The 24,221-nt window shown below is 40.0% G+C and overlaps 1 protein-coding gene across 2 annotated transcripts in view; it reads left to right on the top strand.

The window, feature by feature from the left end:
• Nucleotides 1-22,138, top strand: part of MRPL42 (mitochondrial ribosomal protein L42) — a 30,123-nt gene extending 7,985 nt beyond the window's left edge. For both annotated transcript variants that reach the window (XM_047788295.1, XM_047788294.1), the window contains exons 4-6: nucleotides 313-397; nucleotides 8,412-8,575; nucleotides 21,968-22,138. In XM_047788295.1, the coding sequence (XP_047644251.1) occupies nucleotides 313-397; nucleotides 8,412-8,575; nucleotides 21,968-22,013 (295 nt within the window). In that variant the 3' untranslated portion in view covers nucleotides 22,014-22,138. The remainder of the gene's footprint in view (nucleotides 1-312; nucleotides 398-8,411; nucleotides 8,576-21,967) is intronic.
• Nucleotides 22,139-24,221: the final 2,083 nt, after the last annotated feature.

The raw sequence follows: 24,221 nt of genomic DNA, 5'->3' as shown, positions 1-24,221 counted from the left end.
ATAGCTTTTAGATAAGGAAATTTCTATTAGTAATGATGACTGAACAGGGAGATCTCGTCCAAAGATTTGGAAAACAAATAATTTGAAGAATAATTTAGGTAAAGTAATGGGTAATGCCTTAAAGGTTTGTTGTGGTAGTTAAGCTGACGTATTTTGTGGGATGGTCTGAGTTGTCCCCTGTGATATGGGCACAAGTTTACTAGTCCAGTGACATGGCATTTATTCTTCAGGGATTTATGATGAACAAATTTTAGCTCTAATAATTATTCTGCCTTCTATAACTTTCTAAAACATTCTTTTTTTTTTTTTTAGCAAAGTAGAGCTTGCTTTGACATCTGATGGCAAGACAATAGTATGCTATCACCCTTCTGTGGACATTCCATACGAACACACAAAAGTATGTATGGGGTAATCTCTTCAAATTTTTAATTTGTTTTTAGAAATATTCACACTTCTTTACTCAAAGCGAGGGGAATTGTTTGACATTATTAGGTTTAGATCTTCTTTTGGCTTTTTTTATTTTACTGTTTGGATTTTTCTCTTTTATTTATTTTCATCTTGTTTCTCTAAAGGCTTTTTTTGATTTACAGAGTGAACCATTTAAACAGAATTATGGAGAGTTCCTGGTGGCCTAGTGGTTAAGGATCCAGCATTATCACTGCTGTGGTGTGGGTTTGATCTCTGGCCCAGGAACTACTGCATGCCAAAACGAACACCCACACACAATTATGGTATCAGTTTTCTGGTCTACAGTTTGGTAGATTTCTGACTAGGGATCAAACATACCTCATAAATTTTTAAAAACACATTGTCCTGTATTACTCTATATTGCAATCTAATAAATTATGAAACATTTGGATTTAGAGGACTCCTTCATAATTTTCATTTAAAAAATTTTTTTTGCTATACTTGATTTACAGCTTTTAATTATCTTGGTTCTGATAATCCTTTTAATGTTGGAGAATTTGTTTTAATTTTTTTTGTGTGTTCTGATTGCCATTTTATTAACTGCTTGATTTGATTTTGTTGCTCTTTTTTCTTCCCTTTTTCTCTTGTGCTCTCCTCTTGTGGTTTGATGACTATCTTTAGTGTTGTATTTGAGTTGATTTTTCTTATTTGTTTGTGTATCAGTTGTAGGTTTTTGGTTTGCAGTTGCCCTAAACTTTTGATATAAGAGTCTATATATATATGAGATTGTTTTAAGTTGTTGGTCTCTTAATTGCAAGTGCATCTCCATTGTCCCACATTTGTACCTTCCTCTTCTCATGATTTCTGATTTTGGTAGCATAATTGTGTATGGATGATTTCCTATCTTTACTGTAGATATGCCTTTACTGGAGAGCCTTATCATTTGTGGTATTTTTGTTTCTAGTTGTGGCCTTTTCTGCCTGGAGAATTTCCTTTAGTATTTATTGTAAAGCTGATTTAGCATTGCCAAATTATCTTAGCTTTTGTGTATCTATAAAACAAACAAAAAAAAGCTTGTGAAGCTTTTGAGTTCTCTTTCAAATCTGAATGAGAGCTTTGCTGGGTAAAGTAATCTTGGTTGGATGTTTTTTCCTTTCATCCCTTTAAGTACATGGTGCTATTCCCTTCTGGCCTCCAGAGTTTCTGCTGAAAAATCTGCCCATAACCTCACTGGGGTTCCCTTGTATGTTATTTGTTTCTTTTCCCTGGCTGCTTTCAGTATTTTCTCCTTGTCTTTAATTTTGGTCAGTTTGATTAGTATGTGTCTCGGGGTGTTCCTCCTTGGGTTTATTTTATATGGTGTATGTTGTGCTTCCTGGATTTGAGTGAATGGTTCCTTTCCCATGTTAGGGAAGTTTTTGGCTATTATCTCTTCAGATATTTTTTCTGTCCCTTTCTCTCTCTCTTTTCCTTCTGGCACCCCTATAATACGGATGTTGGTGTGTGTAACGTTGTCCCAGCATTCTCTGAGACGCTCTTCATTTCAATCTTTTTCTCTTTTCTGTACCACATCAGTGATTTCTACTAGTTTGTCCTCCACCTCACTTATTTGTTCTCCTGTCTCCTGTATTCTGCTCTTGGTTGCTTCTAATGAATTTTTTATTTGTTATGTATTTTGCATCTCTGCTTGCTTAAGTTTTAAATCTTGTATTTCTTTGCTCAGTGTTTCCTGTAAATTATCAATCTTTGCCTCCAGCTTATTTCCATTGTCTTGCATCATCTTCAGCATCATCAGTCTAAAGTCTTTTTTCCAGATCACTTAGCTGTTTTTCTGAGGTTTTTTCTTTCTCCCTTATCTGAGTTACAGTTTTCTGCCTTTTCATTTTTATAGGTTTTTGGTGTGGTGTCCTTTTTTTTTTTTGTCTTTTTGCTATTTCTTGGGCCACTCCCAAGGCATATGGAGATTCCCAGGCTAGGGGTCCAATCGGAGCTGTAGCCCCCGGCCTACGCCAGAGCCACAGCAACGCAGGATCCGAGCCGCGTCTGCAACCTACACCACAGCTCACGGCAACGCTGGATCGTTAACCCACTGAGCAAGGGCAGGGATCGAACCCTCAACCTCATGGTTCCTAGTCGGATTCATTAACCACTGCGCCACGACGGGTACTCCTGTTTTTGTTTTTAATGCAATTTATTTAACTTGACCCAAAGAGTTCTCATTGTGATTCAGTAGGTTAAGAATCTGACTAGTATCCATGAAGATGCAAGTTCAGTCCCTGGCCTCACTCAGTGGGTTAAGGATCTAGCATTGCTGTGAGCTGCAGCATAGGTTGCAAATGTGGCTCAGATCTGGTGTTGCTGTGGCTGTGGTGTAGGCCAGCAGCTGCAGCTCTAAGTTGACCCCCTAGCCCAAGAACTTCCTATGCCTCAGGTGTGGCCCTAAAAAACAAAAAACAGACAAACCCTGATGCAAGTTTTTTTTATCATTTCATATTTGAATTTCTTCCTATTATTTCTTGAAGCCTTTTTCTATGTTTGATAATGTTTGGTTTGTTGATTTGACTGAATAATTTGTTAATTTGTGCCTTTTTTTTTTTTTTTGTCCTTTTAGGGACACACTCATGGCCTATGGAAGTTCCCAGGTTAGAGGTTGAATTGGAGCTTTAGCTGCCAGCCTACACCACAGCCACAGCAACACCAGATCTGAGCTGCATCTTCTACCTACACCAAAGCTCATGGCAACACTGGATCCTTGACCCAGTGAACAAGGCCAGGGGTTGAACCTGTCTCCTTATGGATATTAGTCAGGTTCATTACTGCTGGGCCACCCACAGGAACTCCTTTTTTTTTTTTTTTTTTAATTTTGCTATTTTGTTTTCCCCGTTTTTTTGTTTTTTTGTTTTTGTTTGTTTGTTTTAGCTGTGCTCATGGCATGTGCAAGTACCCAGGCCAGAAATCAAACCCAAGCCACAGCAGTCACAATACCAGATCTTTAACCTGCTGAACTAGGGAGCTCCTGTATTTCCTTTTTAACCACACCATTTAGTCATCCTGCTTTGTGTTCTAGCTAGACATCAAGGCAATAATCCAGTACCTTTTTTGTTTGTTTGCCTGTAAACCTCCAGCTCATACCATAGTGTGCCTTCTTCAATTGTTGTTTTGTGTGGTATTTCTGATTATGTGCTTTATCCCTGTTTTATCTGTTAGGCTAAGAAGCCCAAGACTATGAGGTCATTTCTCAGTATATAGACTCTCATCCCACATGGCTCTTTGCATCCCCAAATCTGGCGCTTTTCCTATCCTTCCCAACTCTCAGAACTTTTCCACTGTTCTTTTAGAACTTGCTACCATCATTAAAAATATCCCGTAATGTTAACTTCTAGAATGTTGCCTTCATCTTCTGACTCTAACAGAAACCTGGATGTGCCCTGGTGCCATTGCTTCCCTAGTGCTCTTAAGGAGTTGCAGTTTTCTCTCCTAACCCCCCCTTTTTTTATTTTAACTGAACCCAGAGGTGTCCCTGTGGCTCCTCCGTGTCATATCCGCATCATCTTTCCTCCTCCTCAACACTCTCTAGCTTGGTAGTTTGCGTCATTAAACCATACTATCTGTGTAATCTTTTTTTTTATTTTTTTGCTGTTTTCTGTCATCCCAAGTTTTTCACTTCTTACCTCCTCCCCAATCCTTTCTTTAAATATTTTAGATAAATTCTCTTTCCAACACTGTTTCTCTCCTGTTTTTTTTTGTTGTTTCAGTGTCCATGTAGATGATCTGCCTCTTCTCCTGGCCTCTTCTTGATCTTTCCTCCCTACCTCAGCCCCCATGGTTATAACCCTAGAGATATTTTAATCACAAATAACAACTTCTCCTTCCTCCCAAAAAATTTTTAAGAATTCCGCTAGCTTACTACCAACTCCCCGTCATTTCCTAGCTCTAAGAATGACTCATCCTCTCGTGAAGACCTGCGTCAGTAGGTATGGGCCACTCTTTCACAGCCTCATGTGTCTCATACATCCTCCTTTCTCTTCTTGCCTGTCATAGATTCCATGGGCATCATCACAGCCACTGCCTTGTATGTGTGCCCATCTCCCTGACCCCCTTTCTGGCTGTACTGCCTTTGTTACAGCAGTTGAGTCCTCTCCCACATCCTCAGTGTTCCTCTCTCTCTAGTCAGCTCACATGGAATTACCCCAGTGCTTCCACAGTCGCCTCCCCCCAATCTTTAAGCACATACTTGGGAAGCTCCTGTCTCAGCCTTTGCAGTTGCTGCTTCCTCTGCCTGGAATGCTTGTTCCCCGGAAATCCTCAGAGCTTATTTTTAGATCTTTTCTTATTTGTTATTCTTATTTGTTATGGCCTTCCTTGGCCACTGCATTTAAAGTAGTACCCCTGCTCCTGGATTCCTTCTAATCCTTCTTTGCTTTATTTTTCTCAAAGGTGTGTATCGTTTCTGGCATACTGGATAGTTTCTTGCTTTTCTGTCCATGGCCCTCCATTAAAATGTAAGCTCTGTGAGGACCGGGCCTTGTCTGTTTTGTTTTCTGCGATATCCTTAGCACCTGCAATTACACCCTGTAGTTGGTAGGTACACAATAAATTATTTATTTATTTATTTATTTCAGCTGCACCTGCAGCATATGGAAGTTCCCAGGCCAGGGATTGAATCTGAGCCAGAGCTGTGATCTGTGCCACAGCTATAGCAATGCCGGATCCCTCTGTGCTGGGAATATTTGTTAATTAAATAAGTCAGTTTGGTCTTCTGTCTTCGTGCCTGAGGGTTTTCTGTTTTAGGGCCTAGAGACAGTCACATGGAGAACCATGGAATTTTTTTGTTTCTCAGGTAATAAATTATAAATTGAGCTTTATTCACAGTAAGAAACAGTCTTGAAAACATGTCACTGTTAAATTCTTTTTTTTTTTTTGGTCTTTGGTCTTTTTAGGCATATTGAGGTCCCAGGCTAGGGGTCCAATCAGAGCTATAGCCGCTGGCCTACACCACAGCCACAGCAACACCAGATCTGAGCTATGTCTGTGACCCACACCACAGCTCATGGCAATGCCGGATCCCTAACCCACTGAGCGAGGCCAGGGATCAAACCTGCAACCTCATGGTCCCTAGTTGAATTTGTTTCCACTGCTCCATGAGGGGAACTCCTAAAGTATGTTCTTTTTAAATCCACATTTACAAATTTCGTAAGATAGTACATAACATTAAATAACTTTATTCAAACATGACTTAAAGTTTAGATTTGCTTTTTTTTCTTCAAGGAAGTAGGTGCAACTCTAGTGGGTCCTATGACTCTCTAGATCCTAAAAACCATACATTGCACACCGAGCTCCTGGTTGTGTGCAGAAATACCGACTGACCCTGGCTTTGAGAATGTTAAGATGATTTGTATCTTTGGTTTTGTAGTAATTCACATTTGAATCCAAAAGATGTTGATTATTTTCCATGGCCAGCTAAAAAGTTCTTTCTTTCTGTTTCGGCCAGACTTACTATGTTTTATTAAAAATAAAAATGTTTTTCTAGAATTTAGGATTTCTACTTTAGGTAAATGAAGATGTTAAGCCGGGGCAAAAAATAATGATTAGGAAAAATAAAAATTAAGTACTAGGCGATTCTTTTTAGTGGTTAATTGAGTGGAATATTTCAAAAGTGGAAATTTCAAATATTTGAAAATTCTTTTTTTTTTTTTTTTGGTCTTTTTGCCTTTTCTTGGGTCACACCCGTGGCATATGGAGGTTCCCAGGCTAGGGGTCGAGTAGGAGCTGTAGCCACCAGCCTTCGCCAGAGCCACAGCAGCGCGGGATCTGAGCCGCATCTACAACCCACACCACAGCTCGCGGCAACACCAGATCCTTAACCCACTGAGCAAGGGCAGGGATAGAACCTGCAACCTCATGGTTCCCAGTTGGATTTGTTAACCACTGCACCGCAACGGAAACTCCCAAATATTTGAAAATCCTTAAAAGGGAAATTCAGGATGACAGTTCTGAATGTTTTTTAGAGTTGACATTCAGTTTTATTTTATTTTTTCCTTTTTACTGAAATATTTTTGTATCATTTCTTTGAAGTTTGATCAAGGAGATCAAATACAACCTAAAAATCAGTTCCAAGTCTGCAGAGGCTTTTGGTTTAGATTTCTGTCTAAATGTCCTTTATCTGTGTGCCTGGAAAAGAAAATATTTTTAATCATACAAAGCAGAAAGTATTTATGATAGAATAGAATTGAGCCTGCTTGGGAATAGGAAGAGAGACAAACATTGGTACTTGATAATATTTGAAACATTTAGGCTTTATTGATTTATTTATTCCACTATAGCTGATAAAACATTTAATCTTTAGCAACAAGTATAGTGACATAAAGAGAAGAAACTAAGAAGTTCCCTAGTGGCACAGCAGGTTAAATATCTGGCCTTGCTGCAGCTGTGGCACAGGCCTCAACTGTGGCACAGGTTTGATCCCTGGCATGGGAACTTCCACGTGCCATGAGTGCTGCTTTTAAAAAAAAGAGGGAGGGGGAAAAGGGAGGGAGAAAGAGAGAAGGAGGGAGGGACTTGCTAGTCTTGCACTTACTATATTGCCTTTTAAAAAGGTTTTGTTTTTTCATGTACATAAGCTAAATGAATATGAATATATGCTATAACAATACAGTGGTAGAATGTAGTAGTTGTCATGGATAGTGTATGAATATAAAGAATACATCTGTGTTTGAATTACTTCTTTTCTGATTGTAAATCAGATTTTCATGTGTTGTAATACCTATAAATGGTATTTGTGAAGCAAGGCAATGTTAGTCTTGTGTTACATGTTATCACTTCATACATAAATTATCGGGAATCTGATTTTGCAGGACACTGATTTTGAAGGGCTTTAGTCAGCCACTGTTGATGATGGATACAGCATATATTATATATCACTCATGTGGTGGGAAGAGATGAGATTTTTAGTAATTAATGTCTTCAGGGGAAAAAAATACATTACCATAAAGCATCGTTTGATGGCATTTCAGTTGTCTAAAATGAAAACTTTGAAAAATTTCCTGCATGTTTTGGATATAAGAAATGCATTTTCAATTAAAAGTTTTTCATTGTTTCTCGCTTTAATGATATGCAAGGTAGAGACTGAAAACTTTTTAAGTTAAAAAATAGCACATGGAGTTCCATCATGGCTCAGCAGAAATGAATCTGGCTAGTATCCATGAGGACCCAGATTCGATCCCTGGCCTCACTCAGTGGGTTAAGGATCCTGTGTTGTTGCATACTGTGGTGTAGGTTGCAGATGCAGCATAGATCTGAAGTTGCTGTGGCTGTGGTGTAGGCCAGCAGCTACAGCTCCGATTAGACCCTAGCCTGGGGACCTCCATATGCCATGGGTGTGGCCCTGAAAAGACCAAAAGGAGGGGGGCACAATTTATAGTTTTGAGAAATAGAAACTAAAGTAATAAGTACTTTATTATTGGGGGAAGATAACTTTTTTTTTTTTTTTTGTTTTTTTTTTTTTTGTCTTTCTGCCATTTTCTTGGGCAGCTTCTGCAGCATATGGAGGTTCCCAGGCTAGGGGTCGAATCGGAGCTGTAGCCACCAGCCTAGGTCAAAGCCACAGCAACTCGGGATCCGAGCCACATCTGCAACCTACACCACAGTTCATGGCAACGCTGGATCCTTATCCCACTGAGCAAGGGCAAGGATCGCACCCGCAACCTCATGGTTCCTAGTCAGATTCGTTAACCACTGCACCACGACAGGAACTCCAAGATAACTTTAAATAAATAAGAACTTTATTATTGGAAAGGAAGCCAAAACTTAATATGAGAAGGAAAATATTTATAATTCTTTAATGAATAATGCTACTAATTGAAACTGTGTTCTAATGACTGACTTACCTACCTTGAGTTACTGTAAAGAATTCCTGAGTGTGGTAATTATTTTGTTGTAAACTGAATCAGGTGCTCATTAACCTTCCTACATTTTGATGTTGTTCATTGCTGATTATTTTGTAGCCTATCCCTCGTCCAGATCCTGTACATAATATTGAAGAAACACATGATCTAGTGCTGAAAACCAGATTAGAAGAAAAAGGTGAACATTTAGAGCAAGGACCCATGATAGAACAACTTAGCAAAATGTTCTTTACTACTAAGCACCGTTGGTACCCTCATGGACAGTAAGTTCTGTTTTACTTCTTCAACTCCTACGAGACACTAGAGAAATATGTAACTTTCCTCCCATTAACAGACTTCTGTGTTTGTACTCTGCATGAAGGAATTAACACCCGTTATGATTACCTACCAAATTTTTTTTTTTTTTGTCTTTTTGCCATTTCTTTGGGCGGCTCCCACGGCACATGGAGGTTCCCAGGCTAGGGTCCAATCGGAGCTGTAGCCACTGGCCTACGCCAGAGCCACAGCAATGTGGGATCCGAGCTGCGTCTGCAACCTACACCACAGCTCACGGCAATGCTGGATCGTTAACCCACTGAGCAAGGGCAGGGACCGAACCCGCAACCTCATGGTTCCTAGTCGGATTCGTTAACCACTGCGCCACGACGGGAACTCCCCAAATTGTATTTTTAAATCTACAAATATTGTAGGTAAAATGAAATAATACTTCTTTTTTTCCTTTTTGGGGGGCCACCCATGCAGCATATGGAAGTTCCCAGGCTAGGGGTCTAATTGGAGCTGCAGCCGCCAGCCTGCACCACAGCCACAACAACACGGGATCTGAGCCATGTCTGCGACCTACACCACAGCTCATGGCAATGCCAGATCCTTAACCCACTGAGCAAGGCCAGGATTGAACCTGCTTCCTCATGGATACCAGTCAGGTTCTTAACCTGCTAAGCAGAAGTGGCAACTCCTTTTTTCCTTTGTTTTAGTGGGGGCGTTTAACCAGAGTTTTCAATGAATGTTGCAAGAGTTCTTAAACATGTTTTCATTCTGAGATATGGTCACTTTATATATGGTCTTCTTCTGATGAACAGTTAATCTTGTCCTTAGCTATCCATCTATTTATTTAACAGATTTTGAGTTACTGCAGAAAAGAAGTTGAGATGGAGCAAATGATTGGACAGTATATATTGTTCTTAGTTACTGTAGAAACTACAGTTGCCCCTCCATTTCCAAGTACTCACATTTTATTACAGTCTTACCTCTTAACTGACTCTGGCTTTAATAAGTTTTCTTCTTTCATAAATTATTTTGCTCTCTACTAAACTAAGAAACTGAAGCTAAGAGGTAACTTTTTTTTTTAATCGTTTCTAGTTGTTTGGGCAAATTTTGTTTTTATTCACTTAATCACCCAATAACTAGCACTGGGCTGGCACATTTATGGCAGGACATGCTTATGGAATTAATGAATATGCAGTCATTCAACTGCTCTAAGTGATGGGTGATCAAACAACACAACTCTTACTTGTAAGTTGATTCTAGTCAAGGAGGGAAAGAGTAGAGGAAATAAGCAAAATCAAGTAATTGAGATTTGAAGGATGGTTAGGAGGTAGCCACAGGGAAGGGGGACAAGGCTTCACAGGCTGAGAATAGCCTGTCAGAGAGCAAGCTGGGGAAATTGAAGTAGTTCAGCTTGGATGGGACCCAGAACATGAGGAGGGAATGTCAGAAAGATCTTGTGAAGGCTTCTGTGTTCTGCTCAGTTTAGGTTTTATCACATCAACATCCCCAGAGTGTATGCATTAGAAAATCATTAAGCAGACTCGTCTGTATTTGGATAAGGTAATATATAGAAAAATCGAAGTCAGGGAAACCTGTTCTGAAACTATTGTAACAGTCCAGGTGAAATTTGTCGAAGATCTGCATGCAAGGACCAGGGAATAGAAAAGAGGAAAGTAAAAGAGGAGGCTATTTTTAAGAACTTTAATTAACAGCAGTAATTCACCCGACTTGATTGTGGGTAGGAAGAGAGAAGGAAAAGATAGGAGACGCTCAAGTTTCTGTCAGGTGTCGGGGGTGGGGGGGGGGGATGGCGGTGTCACCCATACAAGCGGGGAAACGGGTGAGAGCAAGGAAGGTGGCCCCTTGTGGGTTGTGTTGAGGTTGAAGGCTCTGTGGATCATCTGGTGGGAGCAGTTTGAAAGCAAGTGCATGTATAGATCTGGCTTGGTTTACGTTTTCAGTTTCTCTTTTAGAAGGTACTTTCTCCCTTATCTGTAGTTACAGTAGAGATTCTTCCTGGCTCTGCGTTACACTCCATGTCTTGCTGAAATTCATTCTGAGAGCTTCAGTTACATTCATGATATAGATGATACGCAGCCTGCTCCATTATGCTTTTTTTTTTCTCTTTCTTTTTAGGGCCACGCCGAGGTATATGGAGATTCCCAGGCTGGGGGTCGAATTGGAGCTACAGCTGCTGGCCTACACCACAGCCACAGCAATGCAGGATCCGAGCTTTGTCCGTGACCCACACCACAGCTCATGGCAACGCGAGATCCTTAACCCACTAAGTGAGGGCAGGGATCAGACGCATAACCTCATGGCCCCTAAGTCGGACTTGTTTCCCCTGGGCCCCGACAGGAACTCCTCCATTATACTTTTTAAAATTTCCTCAGTCACATTCCCAGTGGCATTGTCCTCAGAATATTTCTAACTAGATATCTTTCCCAAGTTTTAAATTAATTATAACAAAATACAGCTCGTCTTTTCCTGTCTTAAAAAACCCTCCCTTCATAATCTTTCTCTAGTAAAAGTGATATTTCTATGTAAGTTTCCCAAGGAAAAAAAAATTTTTTTTTGGCCACTGTGGTGTCTTTTTTAATATAAAATAATGTTTATTTTAATTAATCAATTTACTTATTAAAGTATAATTGACTTACGTATTTTATTCGTTTGAGGTGTCCAACATAGTGATTGAGTATTTTTATAGATTATACTCCATTTAAAGTTGTTACAAAATAATGGCTATGTTTTCCTTGGCTGTGCAGTATGTCTTTGTTGCTCATTTACTTTGCACACAGTGGTTTGTGTTTCTTAATCCCTCACCCCTGCCTTCCTTCCCCCTTTCCCCTTCTCTTTCCTCACTGGTAACCACTAGTTTGTTCTCTCTCTATGTTAGGCTATTTCTCTTTTGTTTTACACATTTGTTTCTTTTTTTTTTTAGCTTCCACATGTAAGTGATAACATAGAGTGTTTGTCTTTCTCTGACTTATTTAAACATGGTATTGTCTAGGTCCACCTGTGTTGCTGCAAATGGCAGCATTGTGTTCTTTTGTGTGGCGGAGTAACAGTCCGTTGTGTATGTTTATCACATCTTCTTTATTCATTCATTTCTGCCACTATAGTGTCTTTCAATTTCTATGTCTATTTTATATCCTCTTCCTTGATTTTTCTTAGTTTTTTGTTTGTTTGTTTGTTTTCAGGGCTGCACCCGTGGCATACGGAGGTTCCCAGGCTAGGGGTCGAATCGGAGCTAGAGCCACTGGCCTACGCCACAGCCACAGCAAGTCAGATCCCAGCGGGGTCTGTGACCTACACCACAGCACATGGCAACACCGGATCCTTAACCCTGAGCAAGGCCAGGGATCAAACCTGCGGCCTCAAGGATGCTGGTTAGATTTGTTTCTGCTGAGCCACAACGGGAACTCTTTCTTATTTAGTACCCACTTTGTTTATAATGCTGTCTCTGTTTTTCCTTACCTTTGTAAGTTAGGTTATGGGAAAACAAATTAGCAAGCCATTTTATAAGCCCCAAATCTAAGTCATTACTATATTCTATGATTTCTTTTCATGATTCATAACATTGCTCATGTAGTTTTTATTTCTGTCATATTATCCAAATATTTTAGTTCAAGCCCTGCCTTGAAATTTTTCTGTAGTGGATTTCAGAACCTGTTTCTTTCCCGAGTGTTTCATGTTGCTGCATTTTTTAAACTATCTTTTGTTCATATCCAAATTGCTGAAGTTATGAAAATTCTCTATCGATTGTAACATGAAAGGAGCAGGACTGAAGGCAAGAAGACCCTTGGGGAGTCTTAAAACCAAACTTGTTGTCTTCAGACATTTTTGCCTAATACCCCACCTGCGTTTAATCTTATTTACTTATTTAATCTCATTACTGCTAATTAGCTTTGACTACTAATTAATTTAATCTTCTGGTATATCTTGTCCCATCAGGATTCCTTAGGCAATTTGAATTGTGAGCCGACTTTAGATACAAGTGATTATCCCAGTATCTCCTAGTAAAGAGTTCAACATAAGAGCTTCAGATGCTAGCTTATGTATATGAAGAAACTTTTTCTGTAGGTCTTGTCCTTGTGATCTTTTAAAAATTTAAATATGCTAATGTGTGATTACTAATCATTTGACCCATATTTATGTGGTATCTACATATATATTTTGGATTAATATAAGCCATTTTCAAGGGTTGGTTTCTAGATGTCAGCACTTCTTAAACATCAGGCAGTATATAGGAGGGTGTTTTACTAAATATTACACAACTCTTTTTTTTTTTTTTTTTTTTGGCCACATCTGTGGCATATGGAAGTTCCCAGGCCAGGGACTGAATCTGAGCCACAGCTGTGACCTGTGCCACAGCTGCAGCAACACTGGATCCTTAACCCACTGCATCAGGCTGGCGATTAAACCTGCACCTCCTCAGCGATCCAGGCTACCACAGTTGGATTCTTATTAACTCGCTGCACCACAGCAGGAACTCATAAATATTTCAGAATTTAAAAATTATGGCAGTCAAGAGAAAGGGACCCATTGTGGGGTTTTTTTTTTTTTTTTGGTCTTTTTAGGGCTGCACCCATGGCATATGGAGGTTCCCAGGCTAGGGGTTCAGTCAGAGCTATAGCTGCCAACCTACACCACAGCCATAGCAACACCAGATCCGAGCCACATCTGTGACCTACACCACAGCCTATGGCAACGCCAGGGATCCTTAACCCACTGAGTGAGGCCGGGGATCAAACTGGAAACCTCATGGTTTCCTAGTCAGGTTCATTTCTTCTGCGCCACAATGGGAACTCCCCATTATGAATTTGATACTTGGGGTATATATATGTATAAAACATCTTTTAAATACGTAATTAGAAGGTATACCATGCTTGTTTAAAAGTATTTTTAAACAATTCAGAAGTATTTAAAGCATAGAATAAAAATCTTCCTTTATATCTACTAATGTTCTGTTCCCTGTAGACGAACATTGTTAAACTCTACCTGCCTGAAGAGCTCTGTCTCATGTTATTCTCAGTTAGGTGCTTTTTGAACTCCAGTAAAGTGGAACTCTTTTCTGAGAGTACAACTTTGTGTTAAAGAGGCCTAGATTCACTCATCTTGTCTCTGCTACGTAATAGCTATTCACTCTTGTTGTCTATTAAAGCAAATAAAATTAATAATGTCCAATTCACTTAGTGGCTTTGAGATTAAAATATATCGTACTAGTTAAGCACCTGGCATATATTATATGTTCAATAATAATGTGGTAAATGATAATTATTAGTATTGTCTCCTACTCATAGCTTTTATCTTAATCTTTTTGAAGCATCTTTTTTTTTTTTTTTTTTGGCCTTTTCCAGGGCCACACACATGGCATATGGAGGTTCCCAGGCTAGGGGTCTAATCAGAGCTGTTGCTGCCGGCCTACACCACAGCCACAGCAAAGCGTGATCTGAGCCACATCTGCGACCTACACCACAGCTCACGGCAACGCCAGATCTTTAACCCACTGATCAAGGCCAGGGATCGAACCCACAACCTCATGGTTCCTAGTCGGATTCATTAACCACTGCGCCAGCCACAATGGGAACTCCGAAGCATCTTTTCTTAAATGGGCTCTTTTGAGATATAATTTACATACCTTGCGTTTTTTTTTTTTTTTTCTTTATGCCGCACCTGTGGCAAATGGAAGCTCCCAGGCCAGGGATTGAATCTGAGCTGCTGCAGAGACAATGCTGGATCCCTAACCTGTTGTGCCACAGTGGGAACTCCAACTTCATGAGTTTGACGAATGTTTTAAGGAAGACATTCACCAGTTTAAGTATACACTTTATTTATTTTTTTTCTTTATAGGGCCACACCCACGGATATGGAAGTTCCCAGGCTAGGGGTTGAATTGGAACTGTAGCTGCCAGCTCACATGGCAGCTTACGGCAACATCAGATGCTTAACCCAATGAATGGGTCCAGGGATGGAACCTGCACCTTCATGGATACTAGACAGGTTCATTATTGCTGAGCCACAATGGGAACTCCTAAGTATACACTGTGATGTATTTTTACAAATGTATACAGCTGTGGAACTATGTTACCACAGTCATAATGTAGATTATTCTCATCACTCCAGAAAGTTCTCCCATGTGCTTTTGTAGTCAGTTTACTCTCTGTAATCCCTCACTCTTAGCAGTTATGGTCTGCTCTCTCTCACTTTCTAGGATTTCTAAAATTTCATGTTTTACCCTTTCTAGAATCATATAAATGGAATTATGCAGTATGTAACCTTTTGTGTCTAACTTCACTAAATATAATGCTTTCGAAAGTCATCCGTGTTGTCGCGTACTAGGTATACCAATAGTTTGTTGCTTTTTATTTCTGTATGGCCAGACCACAGTTTTAGTTGTCTTTTTTATTTATTTTATTTATTTATTTATTTATTTATTTGTCTTTTTTTTTGCTATTTCTTGGGCCGCTCCCTCGGCATATGGAGGTTCCCAGGCTAGGGGTCGAATCAGAGCTGTAGCTGCCAGACTACACCAGAGCCACAGCAACGCGGGATCCGAGCCGCGTCTGCAACCTACACCACAGCTCACGGCAACGCCAGATCGTTCACCCACTGAGCAAGGGCAGGGACCGAACCCGCAACCTCATGGTTCCTAGTCGGATTTGTTAACCACTGCGCCACGACGGGCACTCCTAGTTGTCTTTTTTAGAGCTGAACCTGCAGCATATGGAAGTTCCCAGACCAGGGGTCGAATCAGAGCTGCAGCTGCCACTCTACGTCACAGCCACAGTAATGCCAGATCCGAACCACGTCTACACACCACAGCTCATGGCAACGCTGGATCCTTAACCCACGGAGAGAGGCCAGGGACTGAACATCCTTGTGGACACTAGTCAGGATCTTTACCGCCCAACCATGATGGGCACTCCTAAACTACAGTTTATCTGTTAACCAGTTGGACATTTTGGAGTCATTCCAGTTTTTTGGCTGTTATAAATAAAGCTGTGTAAACATTGAAGTGCAGGTTATTCTTATTTATTTATTTTTTTGCTGTTTAGGGCTGCACCTGCAGCACATGGAGATTCCCAGGCCAAGGGTCGAATTGGAGCTACAGTTGCCGGCCTACACCACAGCCACAGCAACACAGGATCTGAGCCACGTCCGCAGCCTACACCACAACTCACGGCAGTGCCAGATCCTGGACCCACTGAGCGAGGCCAGGGGTCGAACCCACAACCTCATGGTTCCTAGTTGGATTCGTTTCCGCTGCACCGTGACGGGAACTCCTGAAGTGCAGGTTATTGTATGGACATGTCTTTATTTCTCTGAAGTAAATACCTAGTGGTAGGATTACTTGGTCATATGATAAGGACACGTTTAAGTTCATAAGCCACTGTCAAAGTGGCTGAAACATTTTACACTCCCACTAGCTGTGTGATAGTTCTAGTTGCTCCACATTCACCTCAATATTTGGTATCATCAGTTTCTAAAATTTTAATCATTCTTTTGGCTGAACAGTAGTATTTCATTACGGTTTTAACTTATGTTGCCCTAATCAATTACTTATGATTTTGAGCAGCTTTTCATGTGCCTGTTGGCAGTCTATACATTTGTGTTTTTTTTATTTGGTTGGTTTTTGGTAAAGTAGCTGTGCAACATTTTTGCCTATTATTTAAAAAACAGATTAATTCTCTTAAAGTGTAAGAAGGATCAAATCCTTTATGAGATCAAAATCCTTTACGAAGTAAAAGTTTTGCAAATATTTCCTCCCTGTCTGTGGCTTGCTTTTTCATGTCCTTAATAGTGTCATTTGAAGATCAAAAGTGTTTTCATTTTGATGAAGTCCAATTTACAAATTTTTCCTTTTTGTTCAAGCTTTTTGCATCCTACTTAAAAAATCTTGGAGTTCCATGGTGGCTCAGAAGGTTAAGGATCTGGCATTGTCATTGCTCTGGCACGAATTCATTCCCTGGCCCAGAAGCTTCTGTGTGACCCAAGCTCAGCCAAAAAAAAAAGAAACCAATTTAAAAAACTGCCTAAACCCAAGGTCACTAAGACTGTCTTGTGTGTTTCCGTCTAGAAGTTTTAGAATCTTAGTCTAACATTTAGGTCTGTAATCCATTTAGAGTTACTTTTTATGTTTGGTGTAAGGCATAGGTTAAGGATTTTTTTATTTTTGGTATATTTATATCCAGTTGTTCCAATACCACTAGTTGAAAATGTTGCCTTTCCCCATTAAATTGCCATAACATCTTTGTTGAAATCATATGTGCAGAGTCCTGGACTCTATTTTGTTCTACTAATATATGTTTGTCTTTAGAGTTCCCTTCATGGGTCAGCAGTTAAAGAACCCAGTTAGGATCCGTGAGGAGGTGGGTTGGATCCCTGGCCTCGCTCAGTGGGTTAGGGATCCGGTGTTGCCATGAACTGTGGTGTAGGTCACAGACTTGGCTTGGATCCGGTGTGTCTGTGGCTAGGGTAGCAGCTGTAGCTCCAAATCAGTCCCTAGCCTGGGTACTTCTATATGTCATGGGTGTGGCACTAAAAAGCAAAATTAAAAAAAGATATATATAATCTTTATATATTATATGTGTTATACATTATATAAATATATAGGTTTTTTTATCTCTCTTTGGAATACTTCACTATTTTGCATACTGTAACTTTAAGTCTTGAAACCAGCCGTATATCCTCTGGTTTTGAGACTAATTTTAGTAGCTTTTTAATATATTTCCAAGAGTTTTCTGTGTAGATGACCATGCCATCACTGAGTAAGGACAGTTTTCCTTCTCCTTTTGCAATCTTTATGCTTTTTATTTCTCTCTCTTGCCCTCTATAGGTAAAGATTGTAAAAGGAAGTTTTCTTTTTTATTACTGTTAATTTTTCTTATTCTGAAATTTAACTTATCTAGTATTAATATAGCCTGTCCAGCCTCCTTTTGATCAGAGTTTACATGCTATATCTGTTTCTATTCTTTCATTTTTAACCTATCTGTGTCTTTATATTTAAAGTGGGTTTTATTTATTTATTTTTCCTTTTTTTGTCTTAGGGCCACACCCGAGGCATATGCAGGTCCCAGGCTAGGGGTCTAATTGGTTGCTGCCAGCCTATGCCAGAGCCATAGCAACACCAGATCCGAGCCGCGTCTGCAATGTGCACCACAGCTCATGGCAACGCTGGATCCTTAACCCACTGAACGAGGCCAGGGATCAAACCCTATAACATGTAACTATCACATGCAACTATAGTGTATTAGATATGTGTTATTGTTACATTTGTAGGTGATCTCTAGGTTTCAACTTCCGCTCTATTCTTTCTTCATCAGGGACACAACTTCTATTTTGTAGTTTTCTGGAAAACCTCTAATACAGTATCCGTAATGCAGTGTGTGGATGCTTAGTTACTGTCTGATGGAATATTTTACCTAATTTTCTCCACAGCTTCTTGAAGGTCTTCTCTTTTTCTTTGAAGACTGCTTTAGGGTAGTGTTTGGGATGGTCCACTGGTAACTTTCCCAGTGATTCCTGGAAGCTTTATTCCAGTTCAGCTGTCAAGTTATGTGGGCTGATCTCATTTCCATTTTATCTGGGTGGGTCACCTGTGGATTAAGATATTCTCTATTATCAGATTCTGAATCAAGATCATTAAAGGCTATATGATCCTAGGGTGTTGCCCACCTCATTCAATCCTGAATCTACCTTGAATGACTGGCCTCACCCAGGGTGGGTGGACTGGGAATATAGGTAGTATGACTATACAGAATTGATGCTGAAATAGTCCAGTGGTAGTAAACACTGGTGATTAATTATCTCAAAGCTGGGAATCCAAGGTTAAAAAAATGTTGCCAGGAAATTTATGAATTGGTATTGCTGTTTCCTAATCCTGGTAATCCTTTTTACTTTAGGTTGGCAGTTCAAAGAGTCTGCTTAGACTTGGGCTTTTTCTTGAGACTGGCTACTAGAATTGTTTAAATTTTTAGTATGAGCGATGAGGAAACTCAGGACATTGGGTGTGTGGTTAAATTGAACTTTTAGTTTCCTACCCTCTGCCTTTTCCTGAATAACTATTTTTACATTCATTTGTGTAAAAAGTTGATTTCAAAAAATAGCATATGTGACCATGAGGCTTCTTCTACCCTGTTTGATGATGAAAACAAATTAAACTTGATTCGCCACTGTATTAAAATTTACCTCAAGTAATGGGGCTTCAAACATATTCTCTGAAAGATACTCCTTACACAAAATCAGTTTTTTTGTACTCCTTATAGCAGTTTGCATTAGATAGCTCTTCTGTGAATAGTTGTTGAGGGCGTGATTCTGAATTGCTTTGCCCTTTTCTGCATTCCCAAGTTATCCTGTTAGCCTTTAGTGTTGCCAGTTATCAGGAAGCAGGACATAGCACTGCCCTCAGTTGCCCGCGTCTGTGTTCAGGCTCTTCTTCCTTTCCTCAGTGTTCCTCAATGGGCATGAAAAAATATAAAAAAGTCAGTGGAACATTCCTTCCATTACAGTTCTTTCCAGACACATCATTTTAGCAGTGTTACAGAGTCCATAGTGGTTGCATTTTTGTTCTTGTGATTTTTCTCATTAATTGGACCTTAATAAGTTCATTGAAACTTTTCTTTACATATCCATAGTTCCTGTACTATCTTGGTTTCTCTTGTTGATTCCTTTTCGTCTCCCTTATCTCTAAGTTTTGGGGTTCCCCAAGGATCAGTCCTTGATCCTCTCCTCTTTTTTGTCCCATTCCCTAAGATAATGATCTCATCTCATCACGTGGTTTTAAATACCATCTACATGCTGATGGCTCCCAAATCTGTTTCTTTCTGTCCCTTGACCTCCAGAACTGTGTATCCAATGCCTGCTGGACATGTCTAATGAACATCTAACTTAATGTGTCTCTAATCAAGCTTCCTGTGGTCATCCACAAACCAGCTTCTCCTGCAGCCTTCCCTGTCTCAGTTAATGCCAATTTCATTCTTCTAGCTGCTTGCACCAGAAATCTTGGTATCATTCTTGACGCTGCTTCGTACCTAACATCTGGTCTACCAGCAAATCCTGTTGGCTCTCCAAAATGTATCTTCTCTAATTTGACCATGTATCACTATTCTCTCTGCTCTTATCCTGGTCCATGCCACCATCTTCTGCCTGGTTTATAGAAGTGACTTTCTAACTGATCTCCCTACTTCTGTCTTTGCTTCCCTAAAGTCCAGTCTAAGCACACAGCTAGAGTAACCCTGTGAGTAGCCCTCAAACATTCCATTAATTCCTAAAATTTTTCTCTTGAAAAACCCTCAAACTGCTTTCCATCTCACTCAGAAAAAAGCTAGCTATTATCTAAAGAATCTATGTAGTTCTCGTTGTGGCTCAACAGGTTAAGAACCCAACTAGTATCCATGAGGATATGGGTTCGATCCCTGGCCTCACTCAGAGAGTAAGGCTGTGGTATAGTTTGCAGACATGGCTCGGATCTGGCATTGCCATGGCTGTAGCATAGGCCGGCAGCTATGTGTCCAATTAGACCCCTACCCTGGAAACTTCCGTATGCCAAAGTTACAGCCCTAAAAGGAGAGAGAGAAAAAAAAAAAACAAAACTGTGTGATCTGACCCTGTTACATTACCATTCTCATTTCCTACTGTTCTCTTCCTTGTTCACTCTATTCCAGCCACATGTCCTCTTTGCTCTTCCTTGAACATGCCCCCCCTTCCACCTCATAGCTTTTTTACTTTCTGTTTACATAGAATACACTGCCTGCTGAAAAAGATAGCTCTCTTCCTTTGAGTGTTCACTCACTGAGCCCTCCCTGGCCAACTTGTTTATCTTGTTTTTCTATTAGGCATTGCAGTGTCAGCTTCATGAGGGTGGGGCTTTTGTCATGTTTTGTGTATCATAGAATCCTTGGCACCTAAAATTAGTGACTGGCACATAGGAGATGCTCCACACATTTGAAAATGAATGAATAAATGAATGAGCAAATGATCCTGAGAAAATAGCTAACAGGACTCCACTAAATGTAAAGTTATGTTGAAATGATGGAAGGATTAAATGAAGTCTGGATAGAAAGAAGGATCTGGAGAGTAATTCTACGTTTCTGAAATATAAAGCAGTCCTGTAAATGTGTGAATAAGCAGTACCACTTCCATTTTCCGTGACATTGCACATTTTTCAGTATACTTATTACTAATCATCTTTTATTGTTTATTAAAACATGACTGCAGCTAAAGAGGCCTCTCTTTCAGACCCCCTTTTAAAATTATTTATTTATTTATTTATTGTTTTAGGGCCACACATGCGGCATGTGGAAGTTCCCAGGCTAGGAGTCTAATCGGAGCTGCAGCTGCAGATCTGCAGCACGGCCCCAGCAACACCAGATCCGAGCGACGTCTGCAACCTACACCACAGCTTATGGCAAAGTGGGATTCTTAACCCACTGAGCAAGGGCAGGGATCTATAGCACATCCTCGTGGATACAAGTCGGATTCTTAACTCACTGAGCTACAGCGGGAACTCACCGAACATCCCCTTTTACATAAAACTTTTTTTTTTTTTTTTGTCTTTGCCATTTCTTGGGCCACTCCTGCGGCATATGGAGGTTCCCAGGTTAGGGGTCTAATCAGAGCTGCAGCCACCGGCCCACGCCAGAGCCACAGCAGTGCAGGATCCAAGCCGCGTCTGCAACCTACACCACAGCTCACGGCAACACCAGATCATTAACCCACTGAGCAAGGGCAGGGACTGAACCCGTAACCTCATGGTTCCTAGTCGGATTCGTTAACCCCTGCGCCACGACGGGTACTCCTACATAAAACTTTAATTGAGCACGTTCTGCATGTTCACATGGTGCTGTTTATTTTTCTTTTTTTGGCTGCATCCTGCAGCATATGGAAGTTCCGGTGCCAGGGCTCGAATCTGGGCCGAAGCTTCAACCTACCCCACAACTGCAGCAATGCTGGATCCTTAACCCATTGTGCTGTGGATTGTGCGGGGTATCGAACCGGCACCTCCACAGAAACAAACCAGATCATTAACCCATTTTACCACAGTGGGAACTCCTGTGCTCTTTCTTTATGATAAAGATAAGCATTAGTTTTTAATTAAGGAACAGTCATTCAAATTACTGTATTGAAATTATCTCAAGATCTGAAAAAAAGACTTTCTAAATGCTTAATTAATAGGAAACAATTTTCACGGCAGGGAAATGTGGCTTATTATTAAGAAATATCTGCCTGAGTTGTGTGCTGCTCTGTGTGTATGTGTGTGTTTTAGGTTTCATTGATTTTTTTTTGAGTGCCGATAAATAGCAAGCTAAATAGAAATTTGATATTTCTATCAGAAGCAGTTAATTTTTATAAAATAATCTTATCTTAAATATTTTCTTCTTTTCAAGGTATCATAGACGTCGTAGGAAGCCAAATCCTCCAAAAGACAGATGATACTGAGATTTTCAGAAATCAGAGAGAAATGTTATCCTGCATCTCATTTGCCATTTGAGAAAATACAGTTGGGTATATTCACCAATATGTTATATAGTAAAATAATTAAAAGATCTTATCATATATTAGAATGTGTATTTCTTTATATATAGTAAGTAATTCTGGATTTGACATTCTTATTTACAGAAGCCTACTTTATCATTTTTTACTTTTTGTTTTGTTTGCTTTTTTAGTGCTGGACATGTGGGCATTCCCACACTAGGGGTCGAATTGGAGCTATAGCTGCTGGCCTATACCATAGCCCCAGCAACACGGGATCTGAGCCTTGTCAGTGACCTACACCACAGCTCCCGGCAACGCCAGATGGCCAACCCACTGATTGAGGCCAGGGATCGAACCTGCATCCTCATGGATACTAGTCACATTTGTTTCCGTTGTGCCACAACAGGAACTCCTCATTTTTTCCTTTAGAGTTATTAAAGTCTACTGTTTATTTTTATGTGTAAAGGTACTTAGTATGACTAAGTACCTTTACATTATCAGCCAAATATTGTTAACAGTGTAAATATGCTTAGTAAAAATGGGCATGATCCCCCTGAAGGCAATTTTTAAATTACCTTTGAAAAGAAACTCATGAGGTCCACACAGAAAAGAGATGTTATAATGTTTCCTTTTTTTGTGGATCTGGGAAATAGTTACATTTTAATCAGTTTCTACTCTCTACCAGCTCTTTTATATACATTATTATTAAATTCTGTCAATAATCCTTTGAAGAAAGCAGTCATCCCCATTTTAAAGTTAAGGCTAAGTGACTTGAGCCCTACTTACATAGCAGGTGAAAGAGCCAGGATCCGAACTGTCAGGCTCCAGAGCTTGTCTATGACATATCGCTATGACATGTAGTGTTTTCTTTCACCCAAGAATGTACTTTCCTAGAAAGAATTATTATTATTCACTTTGAGATTTTTTTTTCCTGTCTCAAAAATTATGCTAGCTTTAGAACACATGAATCTCTGTGATTAAGACATTAATACTACTAAACTAGTCTTATAAGAATGTTAATAGTCTGTTCTGTTGATTATCACTACCAGCTTATGTATGACCCGTATAAGCATTGCCGTCTCTGTGATTTCTAATATTTAGGCATTGAGGAGTTTTTTAAGAAAGTGAAAAGCTGCTTTACATACTTGTATGGTATTTGCAATATTTTAAAATTTGACTTGAAAAATGATTGCACATTCAAAGTCTATTGCTTAATCTTGTTCTTTTAATAAAGGAACGCTAGCCGAAAGTTCAGGTGATCAATAAAATGAAAGAAATAGTGAATAGGAAAGAGTAAGAGGAATGTTAACAATGGCTGCCCTCTGTTACTGAAAGAAAGTGTTTTTAAGTGGTTTATACTTTTTTTCTTTAATAACTTATTAATTTGTGGGGGAAGATCAAAGGAAAAACAAGTCCATAGAATTTGATAATCAGGAGTTCACTGGTGGCCTAGCAGTTAAGGACTCAGTGTTTTCACTGCCGCAGCTTGGGTTACTGTTTTGGGTTTGATCTCTGGCCCAGGAACTTCTGCATGCTGCATGTGTGGCCAAAAAAAAAAAAAAAGACCCAAAACACCACACATTTAAAAAAAAAGCATTTGAGGGAGTTCTTTAGTGGCTCAGTGGGCTAAGGATCCGTTGTTGCCGTGAGCTGTGGTGTAGGTTGCAGACACGCCTCGGATCCTGTGTGGCTGTGGCTGTGGCGTAGGCTGGCAGCTGCAGCTCCACTTAAACTCCTAGCCTGGGAACTTCCATGTGCTGCAGGTGTGGCCCTAAAAAAAAAGCGAAGCATTTGTTAATCAGAAATATTAACCAGCTATGTTTGAAAATGGATTTTTTTTTTCAGATTGATTTACATCCACAAATTTTTACAAAGATTGTGGTAGGCCATGTTATAAAAAGTAGGAAATAGAGTTCTCTGGTGGCATAGCAGGTTAAGGATGTGCCATTGTTACTGCTGTGGTGTGGATTCAGTCCCTGCTCCAGGAACTTCTGCTGCTGGGCGAGGCCAAAAAGAAAAAATTTATTTAAAAAAATAGGAAGAATCAGTGTTCCTGTCGTGGCTCAGTGGTTAATGAATCCAACTAGGAACCATAAGGTTGCGGGTTTGGTCCCCGGCCTTGCTCAGTGGGTTAAGGATCCGGCGTTGCCGTGAGCTGTGGTGTAG

The sequence above is a fragment of the Phacochoerus africanus genome, chromosome 7, assembly GCF_016906955.1.
Source record: "Phacochoerus africanus isolate WHEZ1 chromosome 7, ROS_Pafr_v1, whole genome shotgun sequence".
Lineage (NCBI taxonomy): Eukaryota > Metazoa > Chordata > Mammalia > Artiodactyla > Suidae > Phacochoerus > Phacochoerus africanus.
This window is presented reverse-complemented; position numbering and strand designations above follow the sequence as displayed.